The following is a 21,727-nucleotide window of genomic DNA, read 5'->3' as shown; positions in this document are numbered from 1 at the left end:
ATAGGTGATTCTTAAATTTCTTGACCAAAAGGTTTCAGACAGCTGGAAAAGAATAGAGTGCCTGCTTTTGAAAACGGAGGGATAGGGAAATAGGGCCTGGGAATTGTGGTCCATTCAACTTAACAACAATTCCCAAGAAAACATCGAGATGAGTAACATGTTTCTAAATACTTGAAGGAGACAAGAAAACAAATTATCATCTAAAGAGATGTATAAGGAGCAAATGTGTCAAATCAGTGTAATTTCCTGCTAAGGCAAGGCCTTACAGAAAGGAAAGAAATAGTGGATGTCATATTTTGCTTAATTGTAGAATTTTGACACTGTTTCACATGACATTGTGAAGAGTCTCACAAAACAGTCAACATGGTGGGCGTAAAACTAAATGTAAACCCATACTTGGAGCATTTATCCAAGAATCACTATCAAAATAAAAGAAGTGGAGTGTGGCTTGCAGGGGTCTCCTTTTGGTGTTGCCTAGTACTTTCATTTGCAGTTTTACTGATGAAATACAGCAGTTGCATGTTAACTTCACAGATGGCCTCAGATTGAGAGGGTATGCAGTCATACTGGGAGCTGGGTTAGAGATGAAAATCAGTGAGTGATGCACTGTTATTCTGCAGGAGATATTTTAGAGTTAAAAAATGGATATGGCTTTTGTTGGCAGATCTGTGTCTTTTTCATCAGTGTATTACAGAAGAATTGTGAAATGTTAACATTTAAAATGGTAGAAAAGACTCATGTGCCTTGAATTCTTGAAATGTCTGGTACTTACATGTTGTTATTTGGTAATATAAGTTTCAATCTGTAGAATTGTTTCTTCAGTTATTATTCTCTTTTCTTTCTTTTTAACATTGGAGAATGTCCAGTGTACCTTACAAAGTTCCTTACTCTGCCCTTAGAACAGCAAACTTCTGGCTTGAAGTCAACAGAGCTTTTGTTCCAGCAGAAATGTCTACATGTGATTTGTTCTCCACTGACTTGCATTTCAGGGCTATGAGGTAGATTAAGGCAAGGTGCAACAGTTAAATCTGGACAGGCTGGCATCTATGCATTTGGTATTCATGGCAGTTGTCCAGATCTGTGAGCTTGTTCTTTAGATTAATGTTGTCATCGGATAACCATAATGAGGCCGTTCGTACTGTAGGGTTGGAAGTAGCGGAGAATGAAATTCTTCAGTCTGCTGAGAGCTAGAAATTTGGCTGATCTGCAGCTTACAGGGTATAAACACATTTTCTTTTTTTCCTCCCATTTTTCCTATCTCTCTTTCTCCTCCCTCCCTTCCCCTCAAGGACATAGACTTTGGCTGTATTTTTCATAACCGCTTGAAGCTAGAAATCTGAACGGATGCCTGTGCCGCCGCCACCACCACCTCCTCCGCCACCTCCACCTCCTTCTGGAGGGCCCCCTCCACCACCACCACCACCACCACCACTGGTAAGATGGACTTTTCATCTCTACTAGAAAAAGCTTAGCTGTAGGATCCCATTCAGTTCATTTATAACTGAGTATATATTGGGATGCATGCTTAAAATATTTCTGCTGCTAGGGGTGCAGGATCAAAAAGTTCAGAGGTGATTGCATTAGTGTGCATATGCTGAGACTTTAGCATTTGTGAGCACTTCTCCAGCCGCAGGGAACTCATTTATGTATTGGTAACATGCAGGTGGTAAATGTTAATTTCTTCATCCTCTTTCTTACAGCTTCTATTAAGACTCACAGTGTTCAGCTGTAGGTGTTGCTTTTTCTAGCACATGCTGTCTTCCCGGGGATATAGCACAATATGCTTTTATACATGTGCAGGAACAATTACTGCTTGTAACAGATCATTACTTTGTTGTGTTATGAAGTAGAACATGTGCCCTGCCAACATGTTTGCTGTAAGTGGAGGATGCTCTGAGTGGAGTTTCCGGGTATTACATTTTCCTACAATCACAACTATTGTACCTATGGTAAAACATGCTTAAGTAATTCTTTGTATTCTGCTCTCATTTGTTCATAGCCTATATCTGCATTGAAATTCTTAGAACATTTTTGAAATGATGAAGCCTGGCATGGTTGTGTTTAAGATACCAAATCTCTCCTGGCTTCTTTTTTTTTCATATATTTTTCTGTCACTTCTGTACTTCCTGTGGTAAACGTTAGTCCCTGTAGCAAAGTACGTGGTACTTCAGATGTACTTCAGTTTTGTGGTATTTTTAAAGAACCTTACTTCTCCCTTCCGTTCTCTGGCATTTTTGCCTGTTCTGTTCCCATGAAGATCTGTTGATTTTGCTTGATACTGTTCTTATGTTATCTTCTTCCAGAAGGAGTTTTCCTTGCCTGTTCCTCTTGGCTGCTTTGCAGCAGAACCATTTTGTAAAACTCTCCATGAATTGTGGAGATGAAGAAGAGGAAGATAAAGACAGCACATGAAATAAGCCGTGCTTGACTCCTTTTACCATTCTGGTTTGACTCTGGGCACCATGAGCAGAGATAGCAGCTCTTCTGGATTGGTACACAACCTATACTTAGACACTGAAATATGTGGGCTGAATTTTGTGAGCAACTTAATGCCCAGCAATTAACGTCAACAGAAGCTGCAAGTGTTCTTATCCCAATAAATTTAGCTCAGTAAAGTATCTAGAAACATTTTTAGACTTCTCTAACATATGGTAGTTGTAAATGACTTGGAAAAGTTAAGAGGATGCCTAGGGACCAGTATGACCAACCTTGGGATTTTTTTGTTTCTTCTTGTTTTCTAATGACTAAAACCATTACTGTGATAAGGTTTTGATACAAGAAGGTTTATACTGTATTTCTGTGGTTTAGTTAGATCAGTCTATTTCAGATGTGATCTTCTATGCATAAGACATGCAGAATTTAGGGAGTTTTATCTTGGTGACATGGTGCAAACTAGACATATTTCTAATGTCTCTATTTAAGCCTTCCTCTTGGTAAGTGTTGACACCAAAAAGAGCACATTAACTAATAATAAAGGATTAGTAAAATAACGTGGCAGAATGTTGTTTTTTCTGCAATAGCGTAAGGCCTTTTCCCTGTCAAAACTGAATGAGAGAGGGCCAACTGATAGGGTCTGTAGTCTGTTTGGTGTGTTCAGCAGAAGCACAGTGTAAGTCCGCTCTCCAGCTGGTGTCAAGTTGCAAAGTAAAATCTTATAATTAAGGAAATAATGAAAAAATTGCTCCAGACCCTATTTTCTTTTACTAAGAAACTGTGTCCTAGGTGTTGGCATCTGCCTTTTACAGCTGCTAAACTGCCCAGCTGTTGTTACACTTCTGCAGCTGGAGGACAGAAGAAGAAAAATATTCTAACAGGCATGTAGCTTTAAGGAACACCTGCAAAACAAGTAAGTTTTATTTGGTCAATACCTGGAAATGTTCCAAAGTAAACAGCACTGTGATTAAATCAGAACATTGTTTACATATTAGCAATTAAAAGTTAGGTTTGAATTTTGTTGTTGATATGCAAGCAAGCCACTGGTTTAACTTACTTCATTTATGTTAAAGAGAAAAACATCTGTGAGTAGGCTGAGGTTTTAGAATCCTGTCATTTTGACTGATACCATTCCATGGGTACCCTAGACTTGTCTTGCTTTTCTAAGTATATGGATATTAGTATCATTGAAAGGGACCTTAAAGACCATTTGGTTCCAACCACTCTGCCATGGGCAGGGACACCTTCCACTAGATCAGGTTGCTCAAAGCCCTGTCCAACCTGGCTTGATATTTTCCTCTTGATTTCATTATTATGAGATTTTTAGCAGCAGCAGTCACTACATTATCTCTTCTTCTAAGTATTTTCTTGGTGAATATCGTGAGTCATGGTCCCCAAGGATACTGCACTTCTTACTTCATTGAAATAATAAGCACTGTTGGCACTTGACTTTTTTGTACTGTTAACTCCCTTTTACAGCAGAAGAAAGTTAGGTTCTTCCCTACTGTTTCCAAAGATCTTGGATATGCAGATATTGTGTAAGTACTCATACTGAATTCCGGTCACAAAAGTTGTTGCAAGGCAGTACTAAAGTGATTTGGAGATGGTATTTAAGACATGCTAGGAGCCACCTGTGCCAAGCAGCTGAAAAGCTACTGGCTGTTAGAGCATACTTAAAAGGAAACAAAATGGATTTTTCAGGAGGGAATGGTAGGGTATCAGCAGTAGCAGATGTAGGTGGCTGAGTCAAACGTAAATATAGCTGATTGGATTAATTGAGCATGTCTTCAAATGCCTGCCTTCTGGGGGTCATAGATAAAGATGAGAGAGATGAGTAGGCAGAATAAAACTGTGCCCCAGTATATTTTCTGGCACTGGCTTATAGAATTCAGATCTTCTCTCTTTCCCCCTCCACCTCAATTAAGAAATCTTAGAAAGGAGGCATTACGATGTTTGCTCTAAACCACTTCCAATTTTATAGGCATAAGTACATCACATAAGGAAGGGGTTTTTTAATAGGTTTGTTTTTGGTGGGGGAAGCATTATGTTTTTATGATTTGGGTTTTTTTCAAAAAGCTTTCTGCTCCTGAAAAGTTTTTTTATTATTCTCCTTTTGTTTCTTTTGCCAAACCAAAATTTGGCATATCATAGAATCATTATACTTGGAAAGGACCTCTGCAGATCATCCAGTCCCACCCCCTGCCAAGGCAGGGCCACCCAGAGCAGGTTACACAGGAATGTGTCTAGGTGGGTTTTGAATGTCTCCAGAGAGGGAAACCCCTGGGCAGCCTGTTCCAGTGCTCTGCCACCCTCAACACGGATAAGTTCTTCCTCATGTTGAGGTGAAACTTCCTGTGTTTTAGTTTCTGGCCATTGCTTCTTGTCCTTTCACTGGGCACCACAAATCTGGCACCATCCTCCTGACACCCACCTTTGAGATATTTACATGCATTAATAAAATCCCCTCTCAATCTCTTCTCAACTAAATGAGACCAGCTCCTGCAATCTCTCTTCATAAGAGAGATGCTCCAGACCCCTGATCATCCTTGTGGCCTCTGCTGGACCTTGTCCAGAAGCTGCTTGTCTTTGTTGTGGTGAGGAGCCCAGAACTGGACACTGCAGATGTGGCCTCACAAGTGTCAAGTGGAGGGGGAGGATCACCTCTCTCAATCTGCTGCCACACTTCTCCTGTTGCATCCCAGATCTCTGTTGTCCATTCTAGCCGCTAGGGCACACTGCTGTAGTCAATTTATCCACTAGTATTCCCTTATCCTTCTCAGCTGAACTGCTGGGAGGCATTCTGATTAACTTTGGTTTGTCGTATTTCCTGGAGTAGATACCACCACTGAGACTGACTAAAAGTCTTCCTTACCTAATCTCCCACAAGAGGATTGAGAGAGAATTTTGCTTTGATATACCATGTTCACTTTCTACATGCAGTGGTGGCTTGCTCACTGCTGTGCAGCCTTTGTACATTAGAATTCCTAGTGTTACAATCAGTCATCACTTATTAAAATGTTAATATTGAAGGAAGTGTGGATGTGTAGCAGCCCTGCTGGGTTATGCCTTATTCAGAGAAGATGTTTGTTTAATGATTCATATGTTTGTGGAGCTTAAGAAAATACTTCTGCTCTCTTTAGAATTGTTATTATTAAAGTCTTAGCATAGAAATTAACCCCCAAAGTTGCAAGAATTGGATGCTTAAAACCAGTAAAGTAGCACCAGGATTTTATTTGCATTATTGCCACACTGAGAACTAGGAGAGCAGCAGAAGAAAGGGGTATGGTTACTTCAGTGAAAGAAGTGTGACACTTGAAATAATACTGAATGCTGGATGGCACATGCATGAATCTTAATGATTACATCCCTCTTATGTAGTCTAAAATAAATTTAAAAAAAGAAAAAAAGAAAAGAAATAGGATAAACATATGTAAATAAACATATGTCAGGGTTTACCTTGTTATCCTGACCTTGTTTTCTACCCCTGTAGTAAAAATAAAAGCAATTCCTCATGGTATAACACTACAATAAATGCACAATTTACAGAGGTGGATTTCCAAGGTTAAGAAAAACATCAACTAGTAGTTTTCCTTGGGGGAATGCTCTTTTCTCCTCCTCCACACAGTTGTCAGAGTGTAAACCTTGTTGAGCTGTTTCCTTCAGCCTTCCAAACAAATTCAGAGCTGCAGTACTTACCTGAAGCTTGTGGGACCTGCACTTGCTCCTAAGACATTTAGCACTACCATTCGTTGGAAGGAGAAAAAACAACATACATAATGTGTGTGCATGCTTGCTAGTCATTTATTGTAAAACTTAAGGTGATTCTGCAGTTTTCATTCAGACCCTTAGATGTGCAAGCATAACACTGGAAGAACAGAATCATGCATAGTGCCAACTATGAAAGATGAAGGAATGTGTTTATTAAAATTTAATGTGAGCTATGAGTAAGATGACATTTAGTACTTTGTCATGAATTCCCTAAGTCAGGAGATACTAGATCATATTTATTGCAGATTGAGTGCATCTTGTTGATGACTGGCCATCATGCAGACTGTGCTAAGGGCTGGGCTGAGTGCAGCTGAAATCTTTGAGAATGCTTTGTTCCAGCCAAAATAAAGGAAACTGGTTTATAGTGTTTTAATAATGTACCACATCTCGTACCAGTCTGCTGTCATAAAGAAGTGAGAAGCAATTATGTAGAAAAAAAATGGTGTGCCTTTGTGTGGTTTATATTACTTAATTTTCAGGTAGTGGAATGTGTGTGATTGCTTAGCTATGGCATCTTGAAGTGTTGCTGCTTTAGCCTTCTATTCTTGTAGTCAGCAAAGGCAGGAGGCGTGAGTGAGAGATAGGAAAGGTTTGGAAGGTGTAAAGAAAACCTAAATACTGATATTGCTCTGTGTGCTTCATGTGGACAGGTACAAGAGTATGTGTGTTCATATGTGCTAATCTTGAATGCTTTACTTGAGATCTCTGAGGTGAACACATTTAACATATTGAGGTGGTGATTTCAGTTTTGCAGGTTTCTTCATAATGTTGTGTGTTGTTCATGTCTGCATGGAATGAAAAGCATTTAAATTAATTTTTCTTATTTTTGCTCTCTTTCCTGTGTATAATTTTTGTATGAAAGTGTAGGGATTGCAGCATGTCCCAGAGGTACCAGTGTAAACGATCAATCCCGTGTAGTAGAAGCAGCCTAGCTGCAGAGATCTAATAGGTTAATTTACCTTTCTAAAAACAAGGTACTGTTGCCCTGGAAAAGCAATACACAGTGGCTACATATTAAATTCCATCTGTCAATTAATGCTACACTTGTAGCCCTTTAATTAAAAGAGAACCCAGAATTATAGCGGTCCTTGAGTTGGACTTCCCTGCATGGCTGGAAGGTGACATTGCAAGAAATGTTATTTCTCACTCTTCTCCTGTCTTGGGCTGAGCATAATTTTGCATGGATGCTGAAAGGCATTTCAGAAAGATCAGTAGTTCAATACGGGTAACTGGGTGGGGAAAATGCCCTACTGTTCTTAGAATGTGATACAATTTGTGATACATGTAGGTTGTGACATGTTATCAATGCTCGAAGTAGCCATTGTGGGGACCCAGCTATGGTAGACAGAGAGAATAAACAGCGGTAGCATCACCAGCTCTCCCAACAGTATATTCAGCCTCATGCTGCTTGATGTTTCCATTGCAATACCAGGGGCTCAGGTTTCCTGTTTATATAAGAATTTTTATTTCTGTTGTTATTGATGCAGAGCAAATCTTGGGAATTTGAATAAAAAAGGGATTAGAAATCAAAAGGTGAAATTCAGATTTGTTTTTGAAGCCAGTCTCAAGGTATTTTTGGTATGTGACTTAGGATCTTTCTGAACTGCTGGGAAACACTTCTAGGGTAGTTTTTATTTCATACTGCCCCCAATTTTCATGGCTTCTTTTACTGCACACTTTCTTTTAGTGAAAGAACAGCCGGAATTTGTATTTAAAATGTGTGTGTCAGAAGGTTAAATACCCACAGAAAAGCTAAGTGGCTCAGCAGGTATAAACCATCATATTGATTCTGTTGTGCTTTTGCATTCAGGCACAGAAATTTAGCAACCCACACTGGAAATCTTGAAGTACACCCTTATTAATAAGCCCACTGCTCCATTACTAACAGGACCAGTTGAACCTTTGAGTAGACAAGATTTTACATTGTCTGATGGAGTGATGTTAACATAAAATGAAGAGGGCTTTATTGGGCACAGTGGTGTTTGAAATGAGCACTGGAATGCAGGTGTAGAGGAGAGAAACTCCTCAATGCTGTTCTTCCATCTTTTGTTCCTGCCACTGTTTCTGCTGGTACACTTTGAGCAGGTCGATGCTAGAGCAGAGCAGGCACTGGGCTCTGCTCACGCTGAAATGCCTCAGTATCTGGGACTAACGCCAGGACTAGGCGGCGGCTAAAACCCCGGGAAGAGGTCTGTAACAGCTCCTGCACGGTACTTCCCTTGCTAGAAGCTGAGGAACAAGGCTAGTGTATGCACAGGCTATCTAAGTACACACATTGCTTGATGACCTTTTCAACCTGGCAGGTTCAGATTGCAGAACTTTGTGTGATGGAGACTGAGATCACAGTTAATCATTATTGAGCTGGGTGTAGATGCGATCGTGAAATGCTGGTCCTGTCATTCTCTTGAAACAATGCCTGTATTTGCTGCCAGGAAGCTATTTGTCAGGTCCCCTTATGTGGTTTACCTCAGAAAAGTTGGCTGGAGAGTGACCACTCGCATGGGAAGTATCTGAAGCTGAGTTTGCTCAAAGGCTGAGAGGCTGCTGTGTTTAGCCATGTAGATCAAGTGCCAAGAATTAATTAGTTTCATCCTATGCTACACAGCAGAAACACAAGAAGCAGCTCTGATGTTGCGATTGACTGTGCAGGTGGAGTCTCGTGCTGTGGCGAGGTTTCCAGTCATTAAAAAGCTTTAAATCAGAGGTCAGGGTTCTATTGTGAATAGCTGAACCCAAACTTGCATGTACCAGACCTCACAAGTTTCTTTATAAGCAAACAGGTTAAAATACTTAAAATGAAAGCTGCCACATGCTTTGTTGTTGAGACTTGTTGGGTTTTAACTTAAGCTGGATGGGGAAATTGTTTTGATTATTTTACTTTGCATTTGACAGTACATGCATGAAACCACACCTGATGCATATCTAAAGTAACTTTAAGAAGGATGACGATACTCTTCTCTATTGTACTTCTTGTGACTTCCTGGAAACTGGGTTTATTTTGTTATTTTAATAAGCTTTCTGTTGCAGTTGCATTTCTCGGCACATTCTCCAGGGAGGCTTTGGCTGCTGCTCTAAGAATTCATTGTAAAAGCAATGCTCCTGCCTGCTGGGCAAACTGCTGCTGCTGCAAATACAGAATCATGAATTCTTGGCATAATTCTAATCTATTAAGTTCACCTTGGGAAAACAAGTTCTTCTGGCGTTTCAGATTTCATGTTGGGCCACAGAAACATAGATGACTTCTATCACAGAATGGTTGGGGTTGGAAAGGACCTTAAGTTCCAACCCCCCTGCCATGGGCAGGAACACCTCACACTAAACCATGTCACCCAAGGCTTTGTCCAACCTGACCTTGAACACTGCCAGGGATGGAGCATTCACAACCTCCCTAGGCACATTCACAACCTCCATGGGCAAAAGGGAGGTTATAATCCTATGCTATGAGGTTATAATCCTATCCTATGCTAAGATATCCTGGCTAGCTAGCACTGGGATTCCTGGTCATCTTCCATATTCTACCTTGTTCCAAAACAACCCCATTCTTATATTAAAATATGTTGTAGCTGGCATCTTACTGTCAATGTATTCTTTTGCTGTTAGTTCTTGTTTGGAAAATGGTGCAGACTTTAAAGAGTTTAATTCATGTAAATACATTAATCCTGATGGTTACAGAGATTTCCTTATGGAGCATTTGTGGTCAGGAGCCTGTGGTTAAGTGGAAGGAAGTTATAGAGTAAGTTGCTTGCAAGCAGGTCTCCCCTGTTCTTAGTCCACTCATTTTCATCACAGTGCTCCCAGAAGGGTATTTTAGCTGGACGTTGCCCTTAAGGCTCCTCACTGTGTGTCTGTGCCCTCCAAGACTGTTGTGAGTACCAGCCCTGTGCCTGGCTTCCCTTCAAAGGAGCTGGAGCCTTATGGCTGGATGAGGACGCAATCATCCTCTCTCCCTCCATTCTCTCCTACTTGGAGAACCTTGCTGTGCCATATGGGTGCTGAGAACACCCATCATCCTTCCTCAGATGATTTACCAGCCCCCAACAAGCTGTGCTTTCCTCTAGATATTCCTTCTGACATGACTCACGTACAGTGTCACACAGCTACCTTCACATTCTTTCCTGATCTATCTATATATGTCTACACCAGACTTCTACTTACTGTTAATATAGGAGTAATATTTGGACAGAAACTTTTGTTATATTTCCAGTTGTTCAGGCTCTTCTTTAATGCTTTGCAGGTCCTTGAATTAAGGTTTAGGTGTTTCAGTTGTCTCTCACTATTGGTGGATGATTTCTTTGGCCAGACTTGGCACTGTCAGGTTACTGACCATACTGTCTATGCAACTGTTGCTGCTTTTGCCCTGTCTGCTGTTCTGCATGCTGATTTTAATTGTTCATTGCCATGTTTATACACTTTTTCTTTTGTGTTTCTTAATCTAAGTTTGGCACCTGAATCATGTTGGATTGGATGCCAGAGGGCCAGCACTGGCCCAGAAATGCTTGTTTCCATGAATGTGTGTGTGTCTGTGATCCAGTATCCTTCACTCTAGAGCTTTCTGTTCATCCTTCTTTCATAAAATCATAGAATGGTTAGGGTTGGAAAGGACTTCAAGATCATTTCGTCCCCTCATCTAGTTCCAGTTCCCATCTTTATCTTGCTCCAATGTCTTTCCCTTCTTCAAAAGCCAAACCTGGGGTGTTGCACATTGCACTGGTGAAGATGCCTTGGCTCACCCCTGTCTGTGTGGGTTTGGCTGAGCATGGCAGATAAAAAAATAATACAAAGGCAAGGATTTGCTAAGGGGTGTTCTCAAACGCTTCTTTCTCCAAAATACGTGCTGCTTATGCCTGCTGCCAGCACCTGTGACCTGCAATACCTGCCTGGAGTCCAGAGGATTTCCCCTCTTCTGTGTGCAGGGGTGCTCTTTCAGATCTGAAAGACAATAGTTAGCACTGCTATAAACTTCTTCAAATGCCTGGTGCCTTCTGCATTTACATCAGTTTAGTATCTGAGCACGTATACCTCTTAAATATTTTAAGTATCATGGGAGCCCAGAGGGTAGGGCAATGCTCCCATCTGTCTTGCAAGATGTAAGGTGACTTTCTCAAGGTGATGCAAATACCTCAGCAGTCATACACCCAGAAACTGAGCTCATTGCCATGGATTTCAGTCCATTTTCCTTAAAACCAAAAGTCTCAGCAAGTAATTTGCCTGACACAATCCAGTTTGGGGTGTTAAGATTGTGATTAATCAGAGCCAGACCTCGTGTGATCCGTACATACAGCATAAACAGAGCTATTCTCCTAAACAAAATGATTCACTTTCACAGAATTTGTAAATGCAAGAAACTGTTATGAACCACGGGCTTCCTGCCCACTGCAAGGTACTGCATGTCAGCAAGTAGCTCTGCATGGGGCATAATGACTTGCACTTCACAAAACCCACTTCTGCCAGAGAGGATCTGAAGCTCAAGAAATTGATAGTCTGCTGCCACCCGCAGCCCTTTGCTGCACAGAACTGTCAGTCTCGCTGTTCCCGTACTTGCTGTTTTCTAATCAGAGCTTCCCTGGACGTGTCTTCCATCAATTCACCAAATCCCTGTCTCTGCTGAGTCCTCACCAGCATTTCCCTGTGAAGATCAGTGTGTTGTGCAGGCAGACAACCCTCAGATAGATTTTGGGGCTGGCAGACCACACTGACCTGCTAAAACCTGAACTGTTTGCTCCATCCTATTTGAATACGTCTCTGGATGTTTCCTATGCAGCTCCAGTTTTCCAATGTTATTTTAAAGATTTGCAGACCAGAGCTGAACCTGTAATTTCATTTTTGCTCACATGATCTTTTCTGAAGGGGTAAAATATCTCAGAGAAGTGTGCTATCCCTCCTTGCCACAGCACTGTGCTAGGCGGTCAAGCACACTGGAGCCCATTGCCAGGTTCAGGCTTGTGGCACTCCGGACACAGGCTTGCCTTTCAGAGGTATGGCCAGAACTTTTCATCCAGCCATCTTCAGCTTTAAGTTTATGTATTATGCATCTTCTGGGGTTTTGTTATCATTTTCCCTTCATGATTTTCTCCCCCAGTGGTGGGGGAGCATGTTTTGATTTGTTCTATTTCTCAGCTCCTCAAGCTGCAGTGGTTTGGATCTTTGTATAACCGTGCTGTCCTCATCCATTTCTCTGCCAATCTCAGTTATCAGCTGCAAATTTTGAAATGCTTATTTCCATCACTGGTGATTTACACTCTGGAATGTCACTCTAGATATTGTGATTTGATGGTATTTTCCTGTTTACAGGTATAATGCTCATACATTGACCCTATACCTTACTCAAGGGCAAAGCTGAGTATGTAATTTAGGACACTGAAGACAGAACTAATGAAGTCTGGTGAGATGAAAAGGGAGGAGTTCACTTACATCCAGGCTATTTACATGTGTGGTTTGATCTATTTCCAATAATGTATTGAATGTGCCATTCTTTGTGTCTGAAATAGTAGCAGAATAACCTAGTGGTTACTAAGGTAATGAGAACCCACCGTTCTCCGACCAATTCATGTAAATAAAGTATGGAATTTAATTTCACCCTGTGTTACCTGAGGCAGCTCTGGCAACCGATCTTCACATTCTTCTCCTCTTCCCTCCTGATTTTCACTGAAAGATTGAGATGTCTCTCTTTGTGTAAATAAATGTGGCTGCCCTGCAGATGGCAGGGTAGAAAGCAGCCTCAGGATTACATCTTTTATCTTGCAGCTGGCTTTACTCAGTGACTCGAAATACATTTGTCTTCATGCTGAAATGCTTCTATTGCACGTGATTAGGATTGGGGATTTGGCACCCATGGAGTTCCTCTTTTTTTCTCTTGATACACAGCTTACATGTTTGGTATCTGTTCTTGTGCTATGGATTGCAGGCATAGCATGAGTGTGCATCCCAGATTAATTTCTTAATCAACAGGAGGAAGGTTCCTTTCTGATTGTGTATCACAAAGCAATATGGTGAAAACACGGGTTTGCAAATGCTGGACACCAGTAGGTGAATGGGTGAGAGACTTACCTGGGGAAATGGTTATTGACAGGGACTGTCACTGGCTTTGGGAGTGCAGGCAGCAAACAACAAATCCAAAGGAACTCTGATGGCTGTGCAACCAGGCAACACTACACCCCGGAGCATCTTGACTTTGTAATGGAAAAAGAGAATCCATATCAAGCTACTCAGCAGCTAATCAATCACCTGAGTCCACCAGGCTGGGCAGGGAAGATTGTATCTCTCACGTACACAAGGGGGAAGAAGAAGCAGCTGGGGAATGGGATGAAGTTGTGAAGTAAGGGGATCTACTGAAAGAAAAGGCATCTTGTTTGCTGCATTATGGGCCTGTGGCATAGTGCTGCTGCTTTTACATGCTACAGATTGTGAACAAATTAGTCTCTTAACCATGTTACAGTGATATCAAGTCATGGGTCAGTCATGAATACAACCTGTCACATGTGGGGTATTTTAGCCTAATAGCTACTGGCATATGAAGACTTCATGTTCCAGTAGCCTACCCGCTCAGAGAAGAGGATCAGGGAGATGAAGTGGACAGCTGGCATAATATACGGACACTTGAACCCGGAAACAAAAAGACAGCTGCTGGATCTAATTTTAAACAAGTCTTGATCAGATCCATCTAGATCCCGGTTGTCCTGGTACAGCAAAGTCACTAGCGGGAGCAGAGAGGTGTGAAGTTGAAGATTCGGGTAAAAAGCTTTTGCGAGAAGGGGAATCATCCTCTTGCAGTTATGGTATTTCCATTTCTCACAGTGAGTATTGTCAGCTTACAGAGAATCTGAGTGGAAAGAGTTCCCGGCTGGTCTAACGCTGCCTGCACTGGCAGCTTTTCTGGGCTGGCTTAATGGGCAGTGGGACAGACAGGCTGTCCCGCGAGCACAAGGGCAGGCAGCGCTGCTTCAGATTCATAAACCGTGTGATGGGGGGGGGGGAACTTCCAATATTTTAAAATAATATAGGTTACAGCCTCGGCCAGGTTTTAATTCAGAGTTTTACATCAGGTGTCAGGAACGCGGCAGCATTACCAGCGGCCTGGAGTGCCATCTAGTGGGGCTCTGCGAAGCTAGCTTGGTTTTGGTTTCGTTTTGTCAAGTACAAAAATAACCACAAGTGAAGTTGCATTGGTATAATTCTTCGTTTAAGATGGGGAAATCTGACATTTTATTAATTCAGCAGCTGGACAAGTATTTTCGATTTTGGATTTGCTTTCAGAATGCTATCATCAAGTTGTGTTTTTTTGTTTTCAAGGAATCATAAAATCATAGAATGGTTTGGATTGGAAAGGACCTTAAGATCATCAAGTTCCAGCCCCCCTGCCATGGGCAGGGACACCTCACACTAAACCATGTCACCGAAGGCTCTGTCCAACCTGGCTTTGAACACTGCCAGGGATGGAGCATTCACAAGTTCCCTGGGCCACCCATTCCAGTGTCTCACCACCCTAACAGTAAAGAATTTCTTCCTTATAGGCAGTCTAAACTTCCCCTGTTTAAGTTTCTGTGTTGAACTTTCAGCTTTCCTGCCTCCTGTACAACTAGATACTGTTCTTGTTGATTCAACACAAAGGCCTTGAAATGATGGCTGCTAAGGATGGTTAATTTCTAACATTCTACCCTGTGTCTGCTTATGTGTCCTTTCGAAGCATCCATTTCCGTGTGTGCCTCCCATCTAATGTTCTTGTTGCCCACAGGCAAGTTCAGAGATACCAAAGCTGCGAAAGGAAGACCAAAAGGCACGGAATGCACTCTTAGCTGATATCCAGCAGGGAACTCGCTTAAGAAAAGTGACTCAAATCAATGACCGCAGCGCACCACAGATTGACAGTAAGTGTGTGCTCCTGTGCAAGGTCCTGGGTGAGCTGCACTCAGTCGTGGAGGTCATTTGGATGGTGCTCAAACTGAAGGGCAGGTTTGAAGTTCAGCAAAGGGCTGCATCTTCACAGGGCTTTAGGGTGCGGAGAGGGGACACTTGCATCCTGCTCGAAGATCAGCAACTATCAACACTTCATAATGGCTCTGTAACTGATCACCTTAACAGGGATTCCTCATCCCAGAAAAACACAAATGATGAAATCTTTGAGAATTTCTCAACAAGATGTTTAAGTGGGAATTGTTTGCTCTAGCAGAAAAGTTGTTCTTCACTAAGAACAAAAAATACCAAAGAAATCTGGAAGCATAAATATAATGTTGGCTAACACAACTTTTCTGGTGGCGTTACTGATGTGAGATTAAAAAGCACCAAACAGAACTTTCTCCAAGATACGGGTCAGAGAGTAATTAATGGCAGTTTACTGTATTACCAGTAACTTTCCTTGCTGAGTGCTTAAAGAGGGAAAAGTCTGGTCTTGGCTATGTTTGGTGCCAAGTTTAGCAGTGTGAGGATGAAGTGACTTTTTGATATACCCTGGTTTTTTTGTTCTTTTTAACAGAACCCAAAGGTACTAACAGAGATGGGGTTAACCCAGCTGTTAACAAAAGTGGCCCTCAGCAGCCCCTGGGAGGCTTATTTGCAGGTGGCTTTCCTGTCCTCAGACCAGCAGGCCAGAGGGACATGTCAGGTAAGGGCTTCATTTGTATCTAAGAATAGCTGGGGAGAAGTGTGATTTGGGGTATAAATACTTTGGTGTGAGCTTTATTGATTGATTTCTATTGGGGCTTTTCCTGGACCCTTAGTTCATCATGTACTCATGGAAGGCTCAATTAATAATGTGCTTTAAATCATCTTTCTAGACCTCAGCTGCCTTATTCCTTAAAACGCAAATAATGAGCTGTCTCTACATGGGGTAGGAAAGAGATTGAATAGATTGTACAGTTTTAAGACTTTTTATATCAGTTTAATGAAAACTTCTAACTGTGCCTCAAATAGTATTGAAATCTGAGCTTATCAACTTCAGCACAAATGGTAAAGCAGTCCTATTTCCCTCCCTCCATTAGTGTGTATTTCTAAGTTATTACAGGCTTGTGTGTTAAAGATCTGTATTTAAGATTTTTGCCCTCTAGCTTTTATAAAGCACAGCTTTGAGCCAGAAAGGTAGCTTACCGACCTGACAGAGAAGGTTCTTGCTTCACAAAGGCAGGAGGGAGGCACGTGTGGGAGCCCTACTGCTGCTTTCACCTCAAGAAGTGCCAGTATCAGTGAGGGGTGACTTGTAGACTGGCAGACAATGGCCCCTGGCACTGCTGGGCAGCTGGTGCCTGCTCAGGCAGCACAGAGTAAAGCAGGTATGTGCAGGGAAAGAGAGATCTTGGCTCTACATCCAGGGTTGTTGTTTCTTCCTGGAAGGCAAACCCAGGATACACAGCACTGCTTGTGCTAGGGCTTCCTCATACAGCATCAGCTGCAGTAGCTGCTGTGAATTGTTGAATAGTTTCAATGACTATGCCTATTAGACTATGTGAATACAGAATTGATGCCTTTTTGACATCTTGCTTTGTGAAAAATCCTTGACATTTAATCAGCAAAATACATTTGTAAGGTCAAGTGTTTGGGCATTTGCTGTTGAGAAGCAAACATCTGAACCTGTGTATTATGGGAAGCCTTTGGGCCCTGCTTTTAAGACCTTGGCTTTTATCCGTGGGATTGAGATTCATGTAAAGCTGGTGTGAAGGTTTTAATCTTAAGTGAGCACTTCAAGGGTGCAAGTTGATGCATGTCAGTCTTCTTGTGCTCTTTGAGGGTCTAGGACCCTCAGTTCCTCCAAGCAGAGAGCTCATGGATGTTCAGCAGGCAGTACCAGGCACATGGGGCTCGTATGAAGCTCCAGGCCTCCGCAGAACAGCCACTTCTCCTTACACTGTTCCATTCTGCAGAAACTGACGAGCAGGGAGGAGAGCAGAGTCCCTGGTGCTCACTGGAAGCCACCACCTCCTAAACCCTGTTACACCAGGGGCAACATGTTGATTATGAGGTGTTTTGGGAGGATTATTCACTCGGGGTCCCCACTGGGAAGGGGCAGATGAAGCTCTTGCCCTGTGCAGTGTTTTGCCTGAGGAGCAGGAACAAAACGCCAGTGTATAACGTGTTACCTGTTTTCCAGCTGGGAAGCCTGGGCAGCTCCCAGGGATCCGTCCCGCGGTTCCCAAGCCCGCTGCCGCACCGAACAGCAGCGCTGCCAAGGCCAGCAGCGTCCCCTCGCATCCCACCGAAGGCCCCAGGGCAGCTGCCCCACCAGATCCCCCCAGCGCCCCCCGAGGGCCCGGCACGGGGCCCGGGCGGCCCAGCCTGCCTGCCCCCCCTCCACCGCCTCCCGCTTCCAGCAAACCTTCCCTCACCTTCCCCCCTCCTCCCGCTGTGCCCCCCCCAGCAGAGCGCCCTCCCAAGGGGGTGCCCCCCAGCGCGGCCCCTCCTCAGCCTGACAAACTCGCTAAGCTGCAGGCAGGTGCTCCACACGCACCCCCCCCTCCTCCTCCTCCTCCTCCTCCCCTGCCCTTTGTGCCCCCCTGCGGGTTTCCAACCAGGACAACCGATTTCCCGGCCGCTGCTCCCACCCCAGCTGAAGGCAGGGATTGCCTGCCCCCCACCCCGCCCCCCCCGCCTCCCCCTCCGCCCCACGGACACCCCCTGACCCCCAACAGGCTCTCCTTTCCGCCCTCCCCAGCCTTTAGCAGCGCTCCCGGCAGCGCTGACGTGCCCCCGCCCCTGCCCCCCAAGTCTCCCAACCTGCTGTCCCAGCTCCACAAGCCCAGCAGCATCCAGTCCTTGCCGCTGCCCCCCACCCCCGGCCTCCCGCAGCCCGCAGCGGCGGTGGCACCGGAGACCAGGAAGAAGAGGCCCGGCCGAGGCGCAGGTGAGAGCGACATCCTGGAATGCTGGAGGATGGGGGGAGTTTACTTCCCTTTGGCCAGTCATGGAATTGCACTGGTGGCTGGAGAGCTTGGAGGGGTGAAGTGAGGAGCAAGGACAGCTGAAGGATGAGGTCCATGGCATGGGAGGAACACCAGTAGGTTGCATGGCATGCATGCAAGACATCAGGTTCTTCTTAGCGCTGGGCACATGTGCCATGTAATTTAACTGTGATCCTTGGAAGCAACATTCTGATCAGTGAAAGGACTGCTGGGCTGCTTCTTGCCTTTGTGTTGGCATTGCTACATCTCCAGCAGTTTCCTAACACTCTCAGGTAGGGCAGTGGAGTGCACACCACTGTGTCTGCCCCACCTGCTCAAGCACCAGCCTAGCCATGACATCCATCTACTGCTGTACCCCTGCAGTCTGCAGCAATATCAGCAATGGCTGGGGAATGTCACAGGAGAGAATAAAACAAAGATGGGGCAGCTCCAGCCATAGATGAGCAAAGGCAACGTGGGTGCAGTCCTCTGCTCTTCAGTAGAGGAGCAGGCAGTGCCTCCTGCGCTGAAGGCGATGGGGCCAAAGGTTTCTCTGCCTACTTGGCGAGCAGGGATATGAGCTACAGTGTGCCCTTGAGCAGATGGAGGGCATTTATCAGACTTCTCTGATCTAATGAAGATAATTAAAAGAAAATGAGGCTAGATCTGTGTGGGTTTGAGAAAAGGAGACAGCGACTCAATAAGGCACATCTGAGCACAATGTCCTGTCCCCGTGCTTCAGCAGCCACATGTCGAGGGAAAGATTATTGGTTCCCTGTGACAGCCCTGGGAAGGGCCGTATGCAGGTCAGGGGCTTCCTGATGGGGGTTAATGCTGCTCAGGAACTGTCTGATGAGCCATTATTTTATTGAGCTATCTATACCACATGGTGGTTCAGCTCTCGGCTCATCACATCAGCCTGCCTGTCTCCTGGCTGCCAAGGGGGAGAGCAGTTTGGAGAGGCCTTGGGCTCCTTCCCCCTTATACAGTGCCCATGATAGATGTGCCCAGAAAGTACAAACTTTGATGTCTCTTGCAATTCCTCAGTGAAATGCACAAGAACAATGGTAATATCGCTGCATGGCTGCCAGGGTGTCAGGAAATTGTTTTCTTTCAGAAATACCATTCAGCATGGTTGGATTGGCTTCGGGTTGTTTGTTTTTCATTAAAGAAACTGCTTGTTCTTGTGAAAGTGTAATGACAGTCCTCCCATCGGAACAGGACTAAACCATACTGCAGGATGTTGGATTTTCATTAGAACTAGAACTACCACAGTGACTTTAATACTTAATGCTCTAAATCCATGGTCAGGCTTGACAAACAGCTATGAAGCTGGGTATGTTTGCCCCGAGTATTGCGTTCCTTCTACACTTCCCCTCCTCTTCTGCAAAGTTTATGCTTGCTTTGTGAAGTCACTATGATGTTTATGCACTGGTCTGCTACTGCTTTTTCAGGAACTGGTGCTGGGAAGCTAGTCACACCTCCACAGCCACCAGCAAGATCACCTACAACTGAGCTCACCAGCAAGTCTGGAGTCTCAGCCTGGGCTGCAGCTCATGACCCATACCCACCACTTAAAAATGGAAACATGCACATCATCGGTAATATCCTCTAGATCAGATCTCTTAGCCTTAGTTAACAACTTCAATAGAAAAGCCTGTGTGTCTGAGACCTCAAAAAGCCAGTCAAGACTTTCTCACAGCACTAACAGGGTAGTATAACCAGAGCCATTAGAAACATTTTTGTGCAACCTTATATAATGAGAGAAAATTAGGCTTTTCACACAGGCTTTGAATCATGCAGTAGATGAGAAAAGCGTAAGCTACCTGCAGAATTATTTAAGACTGTGAAAAGTTGCTTGTATTACTTGTATTACTATTCTTAAAACCAGTTTGTGGATATTTAGTAGCTTCAATACTATAGAGCAAAGACTGCGAAGAATTATTTTTGTGGTCTGATGAACTGGCCATTCATTCACAGCTAAATGGCTTGAAAATCACCCAGGAATTACCTCTGTACCACAATATCACCAATGCAGGAAACTGGAACTCCAGCCAGGAGCTTCACTTCAGTTATTAGTAGGCAGTGTTTGCAATTAAGCAAGAAAACTTGGGTGGCTCACAGAGTACTCACCAAGATTGGTTATACAGAATGAGCCACTATCAATAATTCCAAGGGAAAACGAGTCAGCATTTTAAATTGAAATGACTTGTGGCATTTTTGTTATTATTTTTAAGTCTGTCTCTAACAGTGACTTATGTCTGTTTCTCTGAATCTTCTCAGATGACTTTGAATCTAAATTTACTTTCCATTCTGTGGACGATTTCCCCCCACCTGACGAATTCAAGCCATTTCAGAAAATCTATCCCAGCAAGATAGCTAGAGGTAAGTGTGTAAACATGAGAAGATCTGATAATTACCCAACAGGACTAGAAGCAGAGAGTGAAAATAAAGAACAGAAAGCAGCATTAACTTGAAGAACTGGGCTGCCAGCATAGGCACAGAGAGTAATGGGATTTGTTACAGTGGTAACAGGGACCAGAGATATAATGAAACACTCTTAATTAATTAAAGTCTTAAGAGCTAAAAATAAAATTATGTGGCTTGGCATGCAGGCTGTGTTCTGGGGAGTGTCGAATTTACAGAGCCCTTAATGTTAAGAACAGTGGTGTCACATAAGCAGACTTAGGCAGCTACTGAGTTGGTTTTTTTTGTTCATGAACTTGTAAAATCACAAAAGAAAGGTGACTTGATCAGTGTCTTCCATCATGTGTTTTGAGTTAAATCCTGCACATGGTGTTTTACATACCTGAGTAACAAAGGAACTTAATACCTGAGCCATGTCAGGATGAACGACTGAACCTTGCTTCTCCTTAACTTAAAAACTGGGTATCAGGTCACTGTGGTAAGAGCAAAAGTTCACCTATCCAGCTTTGAAAACTGGTAGTTGAAGGTGCTGAAAGATGTCATGCCTATATTCTGCTTTTTATAAACCCCTGCCTTTTCCCTGTTGTTAGCTCCAGCTATTTATCTTCAACTTTAAAAGTTGAAGGGGATTTTTCTCTTTCCAAGTCAAGGTACTTTGCATGACTTTTCATAGCAGCCTCTGTCAGTCTAAATTGTCTGCTGTATGATCTGATCAGAGACTTTTCACTATAGAGCATAAGCAATATATGTCTGTATATATATAGATATGTATCAGTTAAGGATTAGACATAAATGCAGTATCCCTGCTGTAGAACTGTGTCCAAAATACCCCAAAAATGTATCTATCTCCTCTGATTAAACCTCTCTTGTCTATTTACAGATCCCTCCAAAAATCCTCCATTAAGAACACACGTTAGATGAGAAGAGTCTTTTGATGCTCTCTGGATTAGTATTCAAAAAAGAACATCAAGATAATATCTGAAACAGGGGTTTCCATTACAGTGATAAAGATTGTATTTGGATTGCAAGTGCTGCACTGTTAATATTCTATAGACTGAAACAGCAATGTACATGATGCTTTTTGAACTGGACTACATACTACAGGAGTGTTAGTACCGGCTTTTAAATTACTGTATATAGGTGGATATTTTTTAAGCAAAGCAGCATAAAATTGAGATTCTTTGTAGTGTTGAAACAATTCTCAATCATGCTGACACATTACCTCAGGATACTTT

The 21,727-nt window shown here is 43.2% G+C and overlaps 1 protein-coding gene across 1 annotated transcript; it reads left to right on the top strand.

Annotated features, from left to right (window-relative positions):
- The first annotated feature begins 1,344 nt into the window (after nucleotides 1–1,344).
- WIPF3 (WAS/WASL interacting protein family member 3) lies at nucleotides 1,345–21,413 on the top strand. Its single transcript, XM_034060655.1, has 7 exons — nucleotides 1,345–1,434; nucleotides 14,933–15,065; nucleotides 15,671–15,799; nucleotides 17,279–18,028; nucleotides 19,520–19,666; nucleotides 20,349–20,450; nucleotides 21,373–21,413. Exons 1-7 carry the CDS (start codon nucleotides 1,345–1,347, stop codon nucleotides 21,411–21,413), a joined length of 1,392 nt encoding a protein of 463 aa, XP_033916546.1.
- Nucleotides 21,414–21,727: the final 314 nt, after the last annotated feature.

This window comes from Melopsittacus undulatus, chromosome 1 (assembly GCF_012275295.1).
Source record: "Melopsittacus undulatus isolate bMelUnd1 chromosome 1, bMelUnd1.mat.Z, whole genome shotgun sequence".
NCBI lineage: Eukaryota > Metazoa > Chordata > Aves > Psittaciformes > Psittaculidae > Melopsittacus > Melopsittacus undulatus.
Note: the sequence above shows the minus strand (reverse complement) of the source record. Positions and strands in the feature narration are given on the sequence as shown.